Source organism: Muntiacus reevesi, chromosome 4 (assembly GCF_963930625.1).
Source record: "Muntiacus reevesi chromosome 4, mMunRee1.1, whole genome shotgun sequence".
NCBI classification, from domain to species: Eukaryota; Metazoa; Chordata; class Mammalia; order Artiodactyla; family Cervidae; genus Muntiacus; species Muntiacus reevesi.
This window is the reverse complement of record NC_089252.1, coordinates 115880737-115899036: the sequence shown is the minus strand read 5'-3', so window position 1 is coordinate 115899036 and position 18300 is coordinate 115880737. Positions and strand designations below refer to the sequence as shown.

The following is an 18300-nucleotide window of genomic DNA, read 5'->3' as shown; positions in this document are numbered from 1 at the left end:
TAACACCTCACTTGTTAACAAAGATCCAGCTAAAATGCCAGAGCCCAGGCCTGGGTCCCAGAAACAGGGGGTAGGGGCGTGGACAGGAGAAGGTGAGAAAAGCATGAGGGGCCATGAGCGAGGGCTCAGAAGATGGCGGGAGAGGAGACGAGGGGCAAGGGATGCGCCGTACCTTGGAGTCGCATGCTCGGGGAGCAGGGTGAGGCTGGGAGGATGAGAAGGTGGGGACAGACGAGGACCGGGGGCCGCGGGAGACCGATAAGCAGGTGGGATTTCCTCCTGAGGCCGGGAGAGCCTCCCCAGGAGGTTAAGTGGGAGACGACAGAGTCCAGTTTCCATTTACAAGGGACAGTCCTGCCCACGGGAGGTTTTCAGGGCGGCCGGGGGTAGGCAGGGGGCTGGGGGTGCCTGGGGAGCCCTGAGGTGCTCCCGAAGGTTGGGGTGAGGACACGGGGCAGTGGGCAGAGCTGGTTGGATCCTTCCGACATGAACTCGATTTGCCGCTGTCAGGGCCGCAGGAGGTGGAGAACCGAGGGGTGTCCCTGGAGCAGTCTAGTGGGCTGGGGTGAACCAGTGTGGCCCGGGGACCCCAGCTGACCTCACTTCCAGAGAAGCGCCCCGCCTCTCGGCTCAGCAGTGGGCTTGCAGGGTTCCCGGCCCCCCAGGTCCAGATGCACACAGCGAGAAGACACACAGTGGCCTTCCCCACCCAGCGTGGGCCTCCCAGCCACCATCACTCCAATGCCCTTTCCACCAGGCTTCCCTCACTATCGCCGTGGAGACCGGATGTGTGGCCTGGCACTGTACGCGTGTCTGTGTGTGTTTAACTGCACAAGGCACCAGTCCCATAAGACAGGGGCTGGAGATCCGAATGCCCACAGAGGCCAGGAGGCTTGTATCAGGGCAGCGGGTGGACATGCGCAGGGACGGGCCCTGTGGCAGTGACTGGGCTGCCCAGGCTCCATCGACAGGGCGCTGCGTTCTCAGCTGCAGCCCATCGATAGCTCAGCGGACACAGGTAGAAGCTATCAGTAGCTCTTCCGAGTTTTGCAAGAGCAGCCACAAGTTCATGTTTTTAGGTGAAACGGATAACTTTAAAATTTGGGCGTCAACTTGCAGATCAGTATCAGTGGTGAATTAGCCAGTTCACCTGTGAGCTCCTGGTCTGCAGCTCTGCCACGAACAGATAGCGGTGTGGATTCAAACCAGAGAGCTGACCGCCACCCCCCCATCACCTGACCTGAATGCCGCACCTGCGGGATCTCATAGCTGGGGCGTTTCACCCTGGGGCAGGGGAAGGGGGTCCCGGAGCAGTCCTGAGGCCTCCTGGTCTCCCCACGGCCTGTCAGACCCTGCTCGGGGCGCCCGGGTAGCACATACCCACTTTGAGCTCCTTGCCGAAGACGGTGCGCTCCCCCAGCGCCGAGCAGTTCCAGCGGCCATTGCGGAATTGAAACTGACACTCGTCCAGGCCCATTTGCGAGCCTTCTCCTATGACGATGATGGCGTCGGGCCGGCTCTGGCAGATCGCCCGCTGTCTGGGAGCCAGGCCTGGGATCTTGTTACAGATGATGCTTGCGCCCAGAGCTACCACCGAGGAGAAGCCACTGGAGCAGGGGACACAGAGAGACGGAGCGTTAGGCCAGCAAGGTGGAGGGGCGGGGCCCAGCCTGCAGCCCCTGCCTGGGTGTCCAGCCCTGCCTCCTCCCCACCGCTCCCACCATGGATCTCTCAGCTTCTGACACTGCACGCCCAGCCCACGTCCGCGCATTTATCATCCCCATCGGCATCTGTGTATATTCATTATTAGGCGTAATTTCCTTTTTAGACACAAAGAAAGATGACGCCAGTCACAAACATACTGCCACACGAACTCAGCCAGTTGCCTTTGCATCTTTGGGAAGATTTGATCCAGACGAAGTTTAGAATCATGCAAAATGGAACTGATAATCATTTAGGGATCATGTCTGTGTGACAGAGTGAAAAAGTTGGCTTAATGCTCAACATTCAGAAAACTAAGATCATGGCATCCGGTCCCATTTCTTCATGGCAAATAGATGGGGAAACAGTGGAAACAGAGGCTGACTATTTTTCTGGGCTCCAAAATCACTGCAGATGGTGACTGCAGCCATGAAATTAAAAGATGCTTGCTCCTTGGAAGGAAAGTTATAACCAACGTAGACAGCATATTAAAAAACAGAGACATTACTTTGCCAACAAATATCCGTCTAGTCAAGGCTATGGTTTTTCCAGTGGTCATGTATGGATGTGAGAGTTGAACTATAAAGAAGGCTGAGCTCTGAAGAATTGATGCTTTTGAACTGTGGTGTTGGAGGAGACTCTTGAGAGTCCCTTGGGCTGCAAGGAGATCCAACTAGTCCATCCTAAAGGAGATCAGTCCTGGGTGTTCATTGGAAGGACTGATGTTGAAGCTGAAACTCCAATACTTTGGCCACCTCATGCGAAGAGCTGACTCATTGGAAAAGACCCTGATGCTGGGAAAGAATGAGGGCAGGAGGAAAAGGGGACGACAGAGGATGAGATGGTTGGATGGCATCACCAACTTAACGGACGTGGGTTTGGGTGGACTCCGGGAGTTGGTGATGGACAGGGAGGCCTGGCGTGCTGCAGTTCATGGGGTCGCAAAGAGTCGGACACGACTGAGCGGCTGAACTGAACTGTGTGATGAAACTACAAAGGTAAACCCTCAGTTTCACGAAGCAGTTGCCTCTAATAGGGCAGAGGGTACACAGATATTCATTAAAGAAAAAAACATTTAGATGTGTCATATATGTATTGTGGATGTATGCGTTTCATTATAAACACACCTTTAAAAAGCAACTCTAAAGAGAAAACAAAAAAGAAACAAATAAGAAAAAAAACAGAAAAGAATTTTTTTAATGGGAAAAAAAGAAAAAAATAGGAAAAATAGAAAAAAATAAAAAACAAGTGTTAATAAAAGTTGCAGTCTTTCCTTCCTGCAGGCCCATGGAGTATGTGGATCCCACTCCAGGCACGAGTGGCCTAGAGCATGCTCACGGCCAGGGCAGGGAGGTTCCTGTGTTGCCCACTCACTCGCTGCACAGGCCCAGACCAGACACCTGTCAGGGCACCAGGCTTGGACAGGCGAGGCCCTGTCCTCAAGGGGCCACCAAAGGCCACAACGCACGCACCAGATGAACACAACAGGCCGTTCAGCGATGCACTCTACTGAGAAAATAAGTGAAGACTCTGTGACAGCAAGTAGCGGAGGGCGGAGGGGAGGGGAGGGCCAGCTTCAGCTGGAGTGGTCAAGGAGGGCCTCCCTGAGGAGGTGACAGTGCCTCGGAGCCCTGAAGGGTTGGGAGCCAGCCATGGGAAGGTCTGCAGCAGAGTATCCCAGGCCGGGGTGGAATAGAAGATGCAAAGTCCCAGGAGGGGGACAAGCTTGGGATCGCCAAGGAACAGAAAGAAACCACGGAAGCCAGCTGGGAACCAGGGCTCAGGGAAGGGGAAAGCCTGGAGAGAGGAGACGGCTGGCAGTGGGAATGTTCTCCGTGCATCGTGGGACACAGGAGGGCTGGAAGCCGGTCACTGGCAGGGTCCCCCCACCTCCACCCCCGGGCGGGAGAGCACTGAGGGACTCCAGGACGAGGACAGGGAGCGTGGGCAGGCCAGAGGTGGTGGCGGCTTGGCCTTGGTGGCAGAGGTGTGGGGTGGCCCAGCGTTGCCGGAGGGCTCGGGCAAGGGCGCAGGGAAAGACAGGCGACCGTGTGAGCCACGGGTGTCTGGCCTGAGCATGGGGCCACCTCCTAGCATCCAGGTAACCCCAGAGAGGCTCCGACGGCAGCCCGGAGCGTGGAGCCAGCCCTCTGCTTACACAAAGATGGCCCGCTTCTCTGGAGCTCCCGTTGTGTGTAATCCTTGAAAGGCCATCAAGCAGCCTCTGAACGAGAAGATCTCACTCGGGTTGTAGTATCAAGCTCTGGTTGACACGGCCAAGATCAGTGCCCCCGCAGAGCTAAGCGCCTCATCCTTCCTGCCCAGCCTTGGCTATGGGAAGTCGTTCTGGGATTGGGATTCGCCAAGGGGAGGGGCCCCCGCTGCTCTCCAAGCGCATAACAGACCACCCCTGCCCTCTTTGCCGCCACCCCTGCCACACACCAGCCCTCCTCCTCCCGCCTCAGGTCCTGGATCCTCGCCGGTCCCTCTCTCGGGAAGCTCTCGCCCCCTGAGCTTCACGTGCTTGGCCTCTTGCCATCACATGTGACCACGAGGGTCCCCTCCCTGACCATCCCACCTAAGGGAACCTGCCTCCCCACTCCATCCCTCCTAACTTTCCATCCCAATCGTGAGCCTCAGAAACGTCACTCAGGCTGCGTGCCTGCCACGCAGAGGCACCCCCAGCTATGCCTTGGACGCATCCGTGAGCTTTGCAGGACACCTACTATACGCAAAGGCAGGGCAGCCGTGCCGCCACACACACCAGACAACGAGGCCTTTCTGAACAGCCCTCCTGGACAGGGCCTGTCACGTTCACCTCACGTGTCCACTCTGCAGCTGAAAGCCGAGGCTCACAGACAGTGAGACCCGGAAACCGGCAAGTGCTCTCAGTCATTTCGTCTCAGCCACTAAAACACAGAGCTAGAAGGTTTGCACCATTGGAGGAAGAGGCAGCATAAAAAGAGTAAGTCAAGCAGAGATGCTCCGGCCACAAGACGGGAGAAACCTCTGAACACCTAGCTGACCACCAGGAAACCCTCTCCACCGGCAGAGAGGGAAATTATATAATCGGGGAAAAAAAAAAAAATTCACAGGCACAAATAGTCTCAAAGCTAAGCGTTCAGGCCTAGGGTGCTACCGAAGCTTCCTTCACCTAGACTGTGTGACCTTGGGCAAGTTACATCTCCTCTCTGGGCTTCGGTTTCCCCATTGCTAAAATGAGGGTATTAACTAGACCTCATCTCAAAGGGCGGCTGAAAAATTAAACACGGGAAGTGCTCCAAAGGTGTCAGGCACACGGTGAGTACTCGGTAAATGAGTTGCTGTAGTAGTTATTGGGTCTGATGTTCCAAAAGGCTTGGGCCTGAGTCACAGGAACTATCCAAATAAGAATACACAGGTGCCTTGCCATCCATCAAACAGGAGGGCCTGTCGCGAGGGCCATGAAACTTCTCCCTTCATGTCCATTTTACAGATGGATAAGCCGAGGTGCAGAGAGCAGCAGGGCCTGGCCCCAAACCACCCTGCTACTCCCCGCCTGACCTGGCCCTCTGCCCCCACCCCAAAGGGCGGCCGCGGGACGGAAGGCGGGCGCCCTCCGTGGCTCCAGGGCTCCCTCCCTCTGTCCCTCCCGGCAGCTAGATCCCTGCGGGGACGCTGAGGTCTCGGCGCCGGCGGCGGGAGGTCGGGCGGGCGGGGCGGCCAGAGGAGGTTATTTTCTGTTGTTTTCCCTTTCTCTCTCCCCTCCCGGGTCCCTCCGCCCCGTTTCTAATTAAAAAAGGAGATAAAGCCGCACGCGGCCAGCGCCAATCAGCCCCACCGGCTTCCTGGATGCGCGCGGGGCGGCGGGGCGCGGGCCAAGATGAAGATTAAAGCAGGGGGAAAAAAAAGAAAAGCAAAGCCACCCAGACGCGGGCGAATCAATAACACTTAAAACAGCCGCAGGCAGGCAGCGCGCGAGTCCCGCAGCCGCCTCCCGGCCCGCGGTCACGGCTGGCAGCCGCCTGGTCCGCTCCTTGAGCACCTGCTGGCCGCCTCGGCCGGTCAACTTGCGAGATCGCCGGAGCCGCGGGGCGGGGAGGCGGGGGAAGCGAGTGACAAAACACAAAGGATCCATCACACTCACACTCACACACACACACCCCGCCGCAGACCCTGCAGTTCGCCCCCTCCCCAAGCGGAGCTGGGGGCGCCGCTCGTGCGAAACCCGCCAAGGTGGCCCCGGCGCGTCGGAACCCCCATCCATCCCTGGAGCCCCCACCCCCACGCTTCACGCGCGCTATCTCCGAAGTACAAAGGGTGACTGGCCCTGCAAACGCAGCTCCAAGACGCGTCCCGGGCCGCCCCCTCCCACCTTCCAGCCCGAGCGCCGCCCCCGGCCCACCTCCTAGAAACGCCGGGGTGAGGCGGGGAGGGCCGCTCGGCGGACGCGCCGGCCGCCGCGGGTGCCCAGCGTTAGGGGGCGGGCTGTCCCGCCGCTCGCCGGCGCTGGCTCGCGAGCTTGCGTCCCTGGGTGTCTCGAGCCATCTCCAGCTCTACCCTTGTGTGCGTCTGCTCGGGTGGCTGGCGCTGTCTCCTCGGCCTGGGGGCCTGAGGGTCCCTGGAAACGCGTGGTGCCCAGGCTTCTGTGCTTTGGCCCAGCGAACGTCCCTCCCTCCGGGTACCTGTTCCCTGCTCGCAGACCCGCCCCGCCTGCCACCCGGGGACTGCCCTGCACTAGGAGCGGCTGTTCCCGCCCCTCTCTGGACACTTTCTCTCGGGCTCTGGGGGCTGAGCTCCCTGGGAGCGGCTGTGGTCCTGGCTGGCGGTCCCACGCCCCGGTCTGAGTGTCCCTGGGAGGCTCTGACTCTTTGCAGCGGGGGACCCTCTTCACAGTCCCCCACGCTGGAGCGTCCCTGCCGGTTGTCCTTGGCTTGGGGTTGGGGGCTTCCTCCCTCGGGCATTCCCAGGACGGCCGGTCCCCCTGCCCGTGTCTCTGGAGCTGTGCGCGCCCCTGGGGCTCGCGCCTGCGGGGGCCCTTTGTGCGCCCACCGCTCCCGCACCTCACCCCCTCGGCCTCTCTGCGGAGCCAAGGAAGTTGACGGCCGGCGGCGGCTCGCGGGCGGCTCAACCCCTCCCCGAGACACGCCAACTTTGCTGGGACGCGCGCGCAGGGGGTGCGAGCGGCCCTTACCCGATCCGAAGGTAGACCATGCCCAGGCTGAGAAAGAGGTGGCCCAGGCAGCGCCGCGCTTTCCGGTTCATAGTCCCCGCTGGCCGCCGGGGCCGCGGGCCGGGCCGGGCTGATCCCGCGGGCCGGCCCTGGCGGGGCAATCCACATAGCCCGCCCTGGAGGCGCGGGCCGAGGCTTCCCGAGGCCGTCTGTCGTGCGCCCGTCCGCGCGCTCGGCGCCGGAGCCTCGCCGGGAGCGCGGGAGCCACCGAGCCCCGGGGAGGAGGGAGGAGCGAGCGCGGCGCGGGGCGACGCCGGGCTGCGCGCGAGCGGCCGGGGCGAGTGTGCGAGGCGCGGGGCGTGCGGGGGCGCTGCAGCCGCCCGCCCCCGCCCCTCCCACCGTCCCCCGCCCCCTCCCCGCCCGCCTCCCCGGAGCGCCCGCCCCGCGCCCCCGCGCCCGCGGGACAGGGCCGCCTGCTCCGAGCGCGCTCACGCTTGCCCCACGCGCTCCCCCGGCGCCCCCTCCCGGCTCCCGGGCGCCCAGCCGGGTGGGGGGCAACGGGAGTCCGCACGAGTCGCCCCTCCGGCGCCAACTAGCCAACTGCGGGGTGAACGGACGCGCAGGGACGGCTCTCGGGTTTGGGGGGGAAATCGGGGCTCGGCCAAGAACCCTCGCTCGCTCCCGGGCCCGCATCCCCGTCCCGCCGAGTGCTCGGAGCTGGGGGTGTCGTGGGGAGCTCACCCCAATACCCGCCTCCACAGCTTCGGGGGAGGGCGCCCCCTTTCGCAGGGCTAGTGGCGGAGAAGGATGACTTGGCTCAGCGTATTCATCCTCACCCCAGCCTATTCGAGGCGGGGAGGCAGGTGGGTGCCCAGGTGAGACAGCCTCCGCTCGGATCCCGCTCCTAGAGGACAGTCGGAGTCGGGCGGAGGCCTGGACGCCCCGCTCGCAACCCAGACGCGTGGCGCTCGAGCGGCCCGAGGGCTCTGGGCGCAGCCGGCGGCTCAGCGCGCGCTCGCGGCGACACCTGCCGGGCAGTGCAGACAGGCCTGGCTCGCTCGCGGGGACAGCGTCGGAGCTTACTAGAGGGGTTGACCCCTTCCCGTGATACAGTCAGCTAGGGACTCTGGGACTCAGACTGCAACGGAAGAGATCGAAGCTCAGGGCAGCTAAGGTGTTTTCCTAAAGACACCAGCTGGAGGAGTGGCCGAGCCAGATTGCAAACAAGGCGTGCGTGACTCTAGTGAACAGCTCCCGGCTCCCCAGGGCTATTACTTCTGAATGGCTTTTCTAAATCACACAAGGTCAATGAAAACCCCTATTCTAGCGTCCATTCCCGTTGCACAGATGTCTGTGCCACGCCCCAGGCTGGGCGCCGCGGATATTTTAAGGAATAAGTACAACATCCTTCTCTCCGAGCTGGTGGGGGAGGCAGACCCGAAGTAAACAGTGCATAATTGGAGACGTCAGAGGGGCAGGTGCAGATGATAAGACAGAGTGATGGGGACAGACAGCCCTAGGGCTGGAGGGTTGATTTTAGACGTGAGACCTGAAGGGCAGGGAGGAGAGGGTCCAGCAGGGCAGGAAGCAGGAAGGCAGGACAGAGGCTCTCCTGTGGGCAGGAGCCCCAGGAGGAGATGAGGGCTGTGCCCCAGAGAGAAGGAAGGTCAGCGAGGCAAGAGGGGGGAGATGGCGTGTGGACCCCATTGAGCTCCGTTGGCAGACAAGCAGCCATCCTCCTCCTGTGTTTCTCCCAGCCCTGAGCAGCCTGCCTCCAGAAGGTCACTCAAACGTGCTCTTTCTTCTCTGCACGCACCATCATTCTTAGACCAAAGACACACTCAGGTCACAAATGTTAGGGGACATTCAGAACCAGGGACTGGTTCACAACCAGGATGTTGGGGCAGGTGGATCAAATAAATAATTCAGTGCCTGCCCTCCAGAGGCAAGTAGTTTGAGGACCAGTTTAATCGTCACATAGGTAGCACATGCTGCATGCCAGGTGCTGACATCAAGAACGTCAGCATATTAACTCATTTAGTCCTCTCACGATGCTATGAGATTGGTGTTCTTCTTGCTAACATGAACGGAGTGTTGGAGGGGATGGGGTGGGGAGGGCTGCAGAGATGAGGCCCAAGAGGAGGTCTGGGGATAAATTCAGGGTACAAGCTCCGGGAGATGGTGAGGGACAGGGAAGCCTGGTGTGCTGCAGTCCGTGGGGTTTCAGAGTCAGAACAGCTCAGCGACTGAACAACAAGGAAAGTGAATTAAGTATGGGCCTTCTCCGAAAGAGAAGCAGGGGCGTGACAGCTTCTGATTTGTGCTTCAGAAGGCAGGTGGCGGCTGTTATGGGACCAGTAGAGGGAGGCAGGACATGAGGTGGGAGGTTACTGGGGGGAGAGTGGGCTCAGGTTGGACAAGGCTCAAGGAGGCCAGTAGATGCAGACAGTCTGTAGGCAGGGGAGACGGGGTGAAGAGGCCCCAGGATGGGCTTCTGCCCTGGGAGGCAGGGTGGTTGATGAGGACAACCCGGAGCTGGGCAGGAGAAGCTGGTCTGAGGCCCGTGAACTTCGTTTTGGAGGTACCGGGTTTGATGTGCCTGTAGGTCACTGATCAGACAAGTGAACGTGTGCTGGGAGAGAGGGTGTGGGCTTCCGAGGGTGACTGAGGTTTCCACAGCCAGCAGTCTGTTAAGCCAAGGCAGGGATAGGGACGCTGCCTTGGGAGGCAGAGAGGCTGAAAGTGTGAAAGTGAAAGTGTTAGTCCTACTCTTTGCCATCCGGTGGACTGTAGCCTTCACAGGCTCCTCTGTCCATGGGATTCTCCAGGCAAGAACACTGGAGTGGGTTGCCATTCCCTGCTCCAGGGTCCCGACCCAGGGATTGAACTCTGGTCTCCTGCGTTGTAGGCAGATTCTTTACCGCCTGAGCCACAGGGGGAGCCCCCAAAGAGAGGCTGAGTATGATGGAAAGGACGAGCTAGGGGCGGGAGCAGCAGGAGCGGCTTGGAAGTCACTGAGAGAGCCGGGAAGGAGCAAGGAGCTTGCAGGGTCAGACCCTGCAAGGGAGGTGAGGGCATTTGGCATTTAGAGACCCTCTCTTGAGCCACCTCCTGCGGGCCTGGAGCAGGGCTGGGGGCTTTGGCGCCCCCTGCTGGAGTCAGAGAGAGGCTGCTTGGTTCCCAAGGCTTGCAGTAATCGGTCCTAACACACCTGGTGGGGTGGTTGCCAGATCAGCTCTTTAGTGTGGGCTCTTAGATGGGGTCAAAGCCTGGCTCCACGTTTGTCTCTGTGACCTTGGGGCAGGTCTTCACATCTCTCCTTAGTGCATCTGTAAACCAGGGGTGGTTACAGGTTCTACCTCCGAGCCTCGTGAGGCTTGAGATGCTCACATAAAGTGCTCAGAAGGCGGCCTGGAGCACCATAAGGGCTGTGGACACATTTGGGATGTTAAATCCATGGGGCTGGCCACAGATGCCACTCAGTGACACTGCTAAGCAGGAAAGGACATTGTGTGTAAGACGGTCTCTCTCTTCATTTGTGCTTACGAGAAAAATGTCAGCAACGCAAACCAGAGGCGAAGCTTTCATCACTAAAGTATTTGGAGGGTGTGGAGATTCCCAAGAGCCAGGCTCCCAGTGACCTGCTGCCTGGGGCAGCCTGTGGGGGAAGTTGGGCCCTTTCCAGCACAAGGAGCGCAGAGCTGTGGGGCATGGGGCAGGGCGCTCGTGTGGGAGCCAGGAGAGTGACGTTCTCCTTGGTCACTACTTTGCGTGGCTCCGAGGAAGTCACTGCCTGTCACCTCCTCTGTAAACTGGGTGAGGATGATAACGCCCCCTCATGAATTATATGCTGTCATGTATGTGAGCATTTAGCAGAGCATCTGGTAGGTATCATGCACTCAGCATGTGATCGCTGTTTGATGCTGATGAAGATGATTTCGGTGATAACATTGTATATCGGGATCCAGCCCTTTAGGAATCTTCAGGAATCTTAAAAGTCATCTAGATCAGTGTTTTTCAAACTTCCAGGTGCAACAGAATGACTTGGTTAAAAAAAAAAAAAAAAAAAACCCAGTGCCCAGGTCCTCTCCTGGATTTCCTGGTGGAGGTGGGCATCGCTTCTCTGATCATAACCAGCTCCCAAGGTACCAGCCAAGTCTGGCTTCATTGGAGCCCAGGCCTCACGCAGAGCCCATCCCCCTTTGGACCTGTCCTGGCTGAGTGGTGGCCACTGTGCCCAGAGCTCTCACCAGGAGGCAGCTCACTTCGATTCAGGTGTGGGAAGAGCAGGTCTCCACTGTCTTGGGCCTTGATGCCTCCAGCTCAGACAGGGCTGCCCTGTGTCTGCATCTCCCCCAAAGGAACTTCTACAGGCCCTTAGTTTTCCAGAGACAAGCTCAAGGGTCCAAGAGTGAGGATTTTAAAATTGTCTTATTTCAGTGCAACGTGACTAGAACATCCACAGATCTTGGATGATTGGGGATGACAGCTTTCTGAGTGAAGGCCACCCTCCGCTGACTGTGCTGCTTGAGTTTACCTCTGTGTTGACTGCCATTGACTATATTTAATCTGTAACTTGCTGACTTTAGAAGAGCCTATACTTAGTTTTATGATAGTATATACTAAACAATGTAATACAGGCAGACCTCTGAGTTATCGTGGGTTTGGTTCCAGACCACCAATGATCCAGACAGTAATGCAAATATCTCAATAAAGCAAGTCACAAGAATTTTTTGGCTTCCCAGTGCATATAAAGCTATGTTTATACTGTACTGTACGGTAGTCTGTTACATGTGCAATAGCATTATGTCCAAAAAAAGTACACACTTTAAAAATACTCTGTTGCTAAAAATGCTCACCATCATCTGACCCTTCAGTGAGCTGTGGCCTTTTTCCAACAGTAACGTAATGCCCACCCATCAGAGATCACCTTAACAAATATAATAATGTTGAAAAAGTTGAAATATTTTGAGAATTACCAGAATATGGCACAGAGACCCAAAGCAAGCAAATGCCATTGGAAAATAGGCGTTGATAGATTTACTGAACACAGGGTTGCCACAAACCTTCAATTTGTAAAAAATTAAAATAAAAAAATCTTTGAGCCACACTACAGTGAGGTATGCCTGTAACAAAAATTGGTCAAATGGACATTTGGTGCAGAGGAGGAGCACATAGACAGCCTTCTCAAGCTCAAGAAACACTCTCCACATTTGCTTCCGAGGACTGTCATGGTTTGCGAGCCCATAGGTGGATCCTCACATGGGATTTTCCACTGACCTTGGGGTTAAAGTCATTACAAGGCCATTGTACACTAACTATAGCGTGTGGGAGGCGATGGGGAGCTTGGAGCTTGGTGGTACCGGAATTCTCTTTGGACTCCATCCTTCCCGTCTGTAAGCTGGGCAGTTTGGGCAAGTCTAGTGCATCTTCCAGAGGTACGTGTGAGACCTGACGCCTGGTTTGACATGAGGAGTCTGCAGCCAGTGGTTTTATCGGCGAGGCGTCACGTCCAGGCCAGAACACCAGGAGCAGGAGGTGGTGGTGGCAACAGATGAAGAGGCCAAGTCCCCCTTCAGAGCATTTCTGCCCCCGTGACCTTGAACGGGCGACTCATCCCCAAGGCTGTTCTCTCCTCTTCCTGCCATAGGTGCTCATCCTTCTGCTGTAAGGTCCCTGAGAAGCCCCTTCTGGAAAGCACCTGGAGCTATTCTTACACACCTCTGAGTGCTCCAGCCACGCAGACCTCATGGACTGCTGGCAGCTCACGTGGGCCTCTGGTCACCTTGGGAGGAAGGTGCTTATCACAATTCCGCCCCCAAGGTCTTCCTCAGGATAATCTGTCCCTGGTGATTCATCTCATGGGCTGGGTCCTTCCTCTCGGGCCTGAAATATCTCCCTCCCTCCACCATTCCTGGGTCAGGCCTGTGACCCCCCCGCCATGTGACTTCCTCCGGGGTCTGGCCGTGGGCCCCTGCCCGCCGGCCAGTCCTCCAGTCCCTGGCTGCGGACCCATTTTGGGCCTGACGTATCAGGCAGGGCTCAGTCGGGGCGGAGGAAACCCACAGCGTGTTGTGCTGGGGAAAAAGTGCATTCCTGTGTCCGGCCCCCACCCTGGCCCAGCCGCGCCTCTGCCTTCAGCGGGCTGGGCGTCCGCCGCACATCCTGGCCCAGCCCGGCCCTTTATCACCCGGCTGCCACGCGGCGCCCTGCCCCTCGGACACACATCTCCAGGGAGGCTTCCGGCCTGGCTGGGGCAGAGGGCCTGGCCACTGTGGAAGCTTCCCCCCAGGTTGTGGAAGCGATCTTTTTCTGGAGCCAAGGACAGCTCTTTGGAGAAGGTCAGGAGATGGGCACACACCTCCCAGCTCCACTGAGAACTTGCTCTGTGACTTTGGGCAAGAGAGTCTACCTCTCCGGATCTTAACTTCCCCAATTTTAAATAGAAAATACCATCTCCAGTTGCTGTGAGACTAAAGAAGGTAATACAAGTACACGGATGCCCAGGTTCTACCTCCAACCAGTAAGTCAGCATTTCTGAGGGGTAGGTCCCAGGCACTGAGCACAGTGAAGGATGGGAAAAATGGTGAATAGCCAAAGCTTTAAAGCAGACCAACATGGGTTTGAATTTTGGCTCTGTTATATAATGACAGCACCTTGAATAGATCATTAGCCTCTCAGAGCCTCCGTTGACTTGTCCATCAGATGGGAAAATAGTACTCACTTCCCAGTGCTGGTAGGGGAATTAAAGGGAGTGATTGCTACCAGCTGCTTGGCACTTAGGGAGCACTCAAGTGATCCTGTGAGGATGGACCCTTATCTAGTCACCACTAAAAATCCAACAAGTCTGTACCTGACCCACAGCTGACACTTCAAACATCTGTGAGTGAATGATGAGGCTGTTGTGACTATAGATTAAAAAGTGATGAAGAAATACACAAGTTACCACTGAAAATGAAGCTTCCTTCTTTTGACTTAAAAAACTGCATTTCCCGGCATCATCCGCAGAACTCTGTTCTGGCCAGGGAGACTCAGGAGCAAGTCTTCGGGCTCCTAGTTCCTTGGGTTCCCTCTTCTTTGCTGACCTCTGGCCACCATCTTGAGAAGGACGGCAGACTGGAAACAAGAAGGATCGGGGGATATGGTCGAGCTGCCATTGCAGCTCAGGCTGCCCAACTCTGGGCTTTATTATTTTCCCCCAAGTGAAAGAAACTTGTCATTGTTTACACCCCTGGTTGGGAATTTCTGTTTCTACAATAGCAAAGGAGATGCTTTGAACTTCCTCATTGTCCTACTTTCTGTCCACAGCTCTCAGCCTCCAGGTAAACCTAGGACAAGACTAACAGCCTGTGTCACTCATTCCCTCCTCAGACCTCTGGGGCTGGGTCAGAGGCACCACAGGGCATCTGCCCAGCCCTGAAACTGAGCCCTGGGGCAGAATTAGCCATGTGTCTTTTTTTTTTTAAATCAAAATGAAAAGTCACATTATGTCCATAGTTACATCAGTTCATCTTAAGGTTGTTAGACGTCATCAGTTTAAGAAGAGGCATCACATGGGATTGTTGAAGGTATTTGCAGACTTGGAGAAAGTCTTTTTCCTTGAAGTCGAGATGTCCACCATGGGAAGCCTTCCACTGATGAAGAGGGGAGCACTCCACAGACCCAGCAGTTAGATTGTGGAATGCAGCATAGGAGTGAGCCCAGGACAGGAAGGCATTGTCTTGAGGATCAAATGGCAGACTCAGGATTTCTGGAGTCAGCAGAAGTAGGCTCACATAGATTATCAGGCCCATCTGGTAAGGGCCTTCCCAGAGGGGCTCGAGGGATGGGCCCCCAGAGTCCAATGTTTTTACGAGGACCTCGGTTCCTGGCTCAAATAGAGGCTTGCTGGATTCAGAGGCTGGGTCAGGAGTCATCTCCCGGAGTTCTGTTAATGCTTAAGAGACCCTCTAACTGGCCACCGTTCGCCGTCCTCCAGTGGGTACTGCGGCCATGCAGTATCACATAGGAAGACCGGGTGTGTCTTCTTTAAGCCCTGGGGATCAAATCTATCCCAGTTTTTCAGGATACAGTTCAAAGGAGTGAGGCTGGAATTGTTAGCTCCCATCTTGTCCTGAAGGATCCCGGACGAGCCCCCAAGATGAAAGGTTGTTGTTGAACGATAAAACGCGGGATTCTTGGCCTCCGGAGGAGATGAATTCAATCTGGGGCCAGAGACAAGGCTGGATGGCTCAGAGCTTTTGTGTAATAAAGTTTTATTAAAGTATAAACGAGATAGAGAAAGCTTCTGACATAGACATCAGAAGGGGGCAAAAGAGTACCCAGCCGTGTGTCTTGACAGCCCCATCTGGCCTCCCCAGAAGGTTCAAGGAGAGTGACTCTCCTCTTCCCCAGATGCTAACCTCGTACCAAAAGCTCCTGTTTCCTGGGTAGTCTTTGGAGTCAGGAAAATCTAACTTGGAATCTTGACTCCTCCACTGATCTGCCATAGGCAACGTGTCTTTGAACAAAGCTTGAAGTTCACATTCATCAGTTGAGGCTATGCCCATCAAGAGATAAAACTAAATATGGAACTCAGAGGGAGAAAAGTCAAGGTAATAGGGCTAGAGGTGAGTAATGCTCCCAAATAAGCCCAGAACTAGCACTAAATATCCAAGGGAAGGGAGGTGGCAGAGTAAATGTAATATTGAAGACCTTGGCATTATGAGAACAATAGCCCAACAGCAGAATGTTGGGTGTGGGCATGAAGAAAGTGTGAGGAACTTACCTTCCTTCCTCCATAGTAGAGCAAAGGGCTTCCCTGGTGGCTCAGAGGGTAAAGCATCTGCCTGCAATACAGGAGAACTGAGTTCAATCCCTGGGTCGGAAAGATCCCCTGGAGAAATAAATGACAACCCACTCCAGTACTTTTGCCTGGAAAATGCCATGGACGGAGGAGCCTGGTAGAGTACAGTCAATGCGATCACAAAGAGCTGTACACTACTGAGCAACTTCACTTTCATAGTAGGGAAAAATTGAGCCAAGAGCAAAACGTGTAACTTAAAGAGAAACAATGACCCCCAACTTCTCAATGTTCTTCATAATCTTGGGAGGGGGGGAGTCTTGTAGGAAATACCTGTCATGGTAGCAAACAATAAATCAAATTAGAAACTGCTTTTATTTCATTTAAATTCTTTTTATTTTGTTAAATTCAAGTATAATAAGCTTCATATATTTATTTTAAAATGTAGCAAATAGTGTGATCCCCCTTCACAGAATTCTTTGATCCCTTTTGCCCTCTCTCCCTTCCATTCAATCTCCCTCCAGTCTTTTCTCCTTCTTGCCTCCTGCCATATACAGGCCTACAAAGATAACTGTGATGATGTTGCTAATATTAATCTTGGACATTTGGGGTACTAGAATTTGCTATGATTATCCCTAGCCCCACCCCCAATTTTTGCAGCATCTTGCTATCTAGCTTGAATTCTTTAGAAAGGCGAAAGGCATTTAGCAATTTTATGAAGATAAAATCATTTCCCCCCAAAACTAACAGCACTTAGTTCGTAGGGTTTGTGAGCATTGAATAAGATGACCAGGAAAGCACCTGGCATAGTGTGGCCCCCAGATCCCTGCCCTGTCATAGCGCATCCTGTCCCTGCTCCTCCTACATGGAAACCCCATTCTTCTCCCTTTGGCAAACTTCTATTCATCCTCCAAAACCGACTCCAATGTGAAGAATTTCCTGACACGAACGTCCCATTAATCAGATCCTCTAGTCTGGACACAGTCCAGGTAGTGACAGCTCAGCGTCCGGGGTGACTGTTCAGAGGTCTTGGGTACTGAGGCCACCTGGGGCAGCCCAGCTTCTGTTTTACTGACTTCTACTGTTTGTTTTTTTTCTTCTTCAGGCCTCCCTTAATTCCCCAACCTTTCAGTATATCCTTTCAAACAATTGTTTTCATTTAAATTCCTAAATCCAGTTTCTGCAGCTTGCAATTCAAGTACCCACCTGTTGCCCTGCCTCCCCAGCTTTGAGTTCCAGGCCAGGAAAGGTTTGTGGATCAGTCTCAGTGGAGGCCACGGACTATCCTTCCCTCAGCCCAGCCTTCTGAAGGACGCGCAATGGGACACCTGTGCAACCTCATTCTTCCGGGTCCCGGGCGGGGGCGCCCACAGAGAGTTCTTGCTTGTAAAGGAGCTGGTCCTTCACTGAGAGGACACTGGGCGGCTTCCTGGAAGACGCACAGCTCTGGACGGACAGGCAGCGGGCGGGCCTCCGTGCACGTCCCCGCACTCAGGGCCCGGGCTCTGGCTGTCCTGTGCCTGGCTCTCCCCCGCGTCCACCCTCGGGCTTGCTCACAGCGCGACACGCGCTCCCCGGCTCCTCAGCCCCGCCGCGAGCCCTGGGACTGCGGGGTGATCAGCAGCTCCCGTCCGCAGAGGCAGAGGCCGAGACTCGGCGGGGAGGGGTCGGCCCCAAGGCCCCCCGGCTGCGATGTGGGGGCCTGGACGCGAGCCGAGGCCGCGACGGTCCGAAACCCAGGGCTGCCCCTCAGCCCGCGTGGCCTGTGCGACGCAGGAAGCCCGCGAGGACCCCTGCGGGGTGGCGTACAAGCGGCTCCCTCAGAGCGGCCCCGCCGCTGACGGGTGGGCAGGGGCAGGGGGCTCCTCGGGTGACCGGAGAAGGCGACGAGGTTGCGGGTGGAGACGGCTGTGCGGGACACAAGCCGAAGGGGGGCCGAAGAGGGCCGAGCCGGACCCGGCAAGGACCGTAGCGCCCAGCCAAGGAAGCGCGCGAATCCCGATTGTTCCACGGGTCGATAGCGGCAGAGCAGGGGGGCCGAGCGGGGCTGAGGAGAGCCGAGCGGAGCGGAGCAGGCGGACAGAGCCCGTCGGGTAGAGCCGAGCGGGGCCGAGCGGGGCCGAGCGGGGCCGAGCGGGGCCGAGCGGGGCCGAGCGGGGCAGAGGAGAGCCGAGCGGAGCGGAGCAGGCGGACAGATCCTGTCGGGTAGAGCTGAGCGCGGCCGAGCGGGGCCGAGCGGGGCTGAGGAGAGTCGAGCGGAGCCGAGCAGGTGGACAGAGCCCGTGGGGTAGAGCCGAGCGGGGCCGAGCGGGGCCGAGCGGGGCCGAGTGGGGCTGAGGAGAGCCAAGCGGAGCCGAGCAGGTGAACAGAGCCCGTCGGGTAGAGCCGAGCGGAGCCGAGCGGGGCCGAGCGGGGCCGAGCGGGGCCGAGCGGGGCTGAGGAGAGCCCATAGGAGTGGAGCAGGCGGACAGAGCCTGTCGGGTAGAGCCGAGCGCGGCCGAGCGGAGCCGAGCGGGGCTGAGGAGAGTCGAGCGGAACCGAACAGGTGGACAGAGCCCGTCGGGTAGAGCCGAGCGGGACCGAGCGGGGCCGAGCGGGGCTGAGGCGAACCGAGCGGAACCGAGCAGGTGGACAGAGCTATCGGGTAGAGCCGAGCGGGGCCGAG

General features: G+C 57.0%; 1 protein-coding gene across 1 annotated transcript in view; it reads right to left on the bottom strand.

Annotated features, from left to right (window-relative positions):
* The window catches only part of WNT7A (Wnt family member 7A), a 64350-nt gene extending 57405 nt beyond the window's left edge, over positions 1–6945 (bottom strand). Inside the window, exons 1-2 of the mRNA XM_065935446.1 lie at positions 6875–6945; positions 1381–1607 (exon numbers count right to left, since the gene is read on the bottom strand). Coding sequence (XP_065791518.1) covers positions 1381–1607; positions 6875–6945 — 298 coding nt within the window. The remainder of the gene's footprint in view (positions 1–1380; positions 1608–6874) is intronic.
* Positions 6946–18300: the final 11355 nt, after the last annotated feature.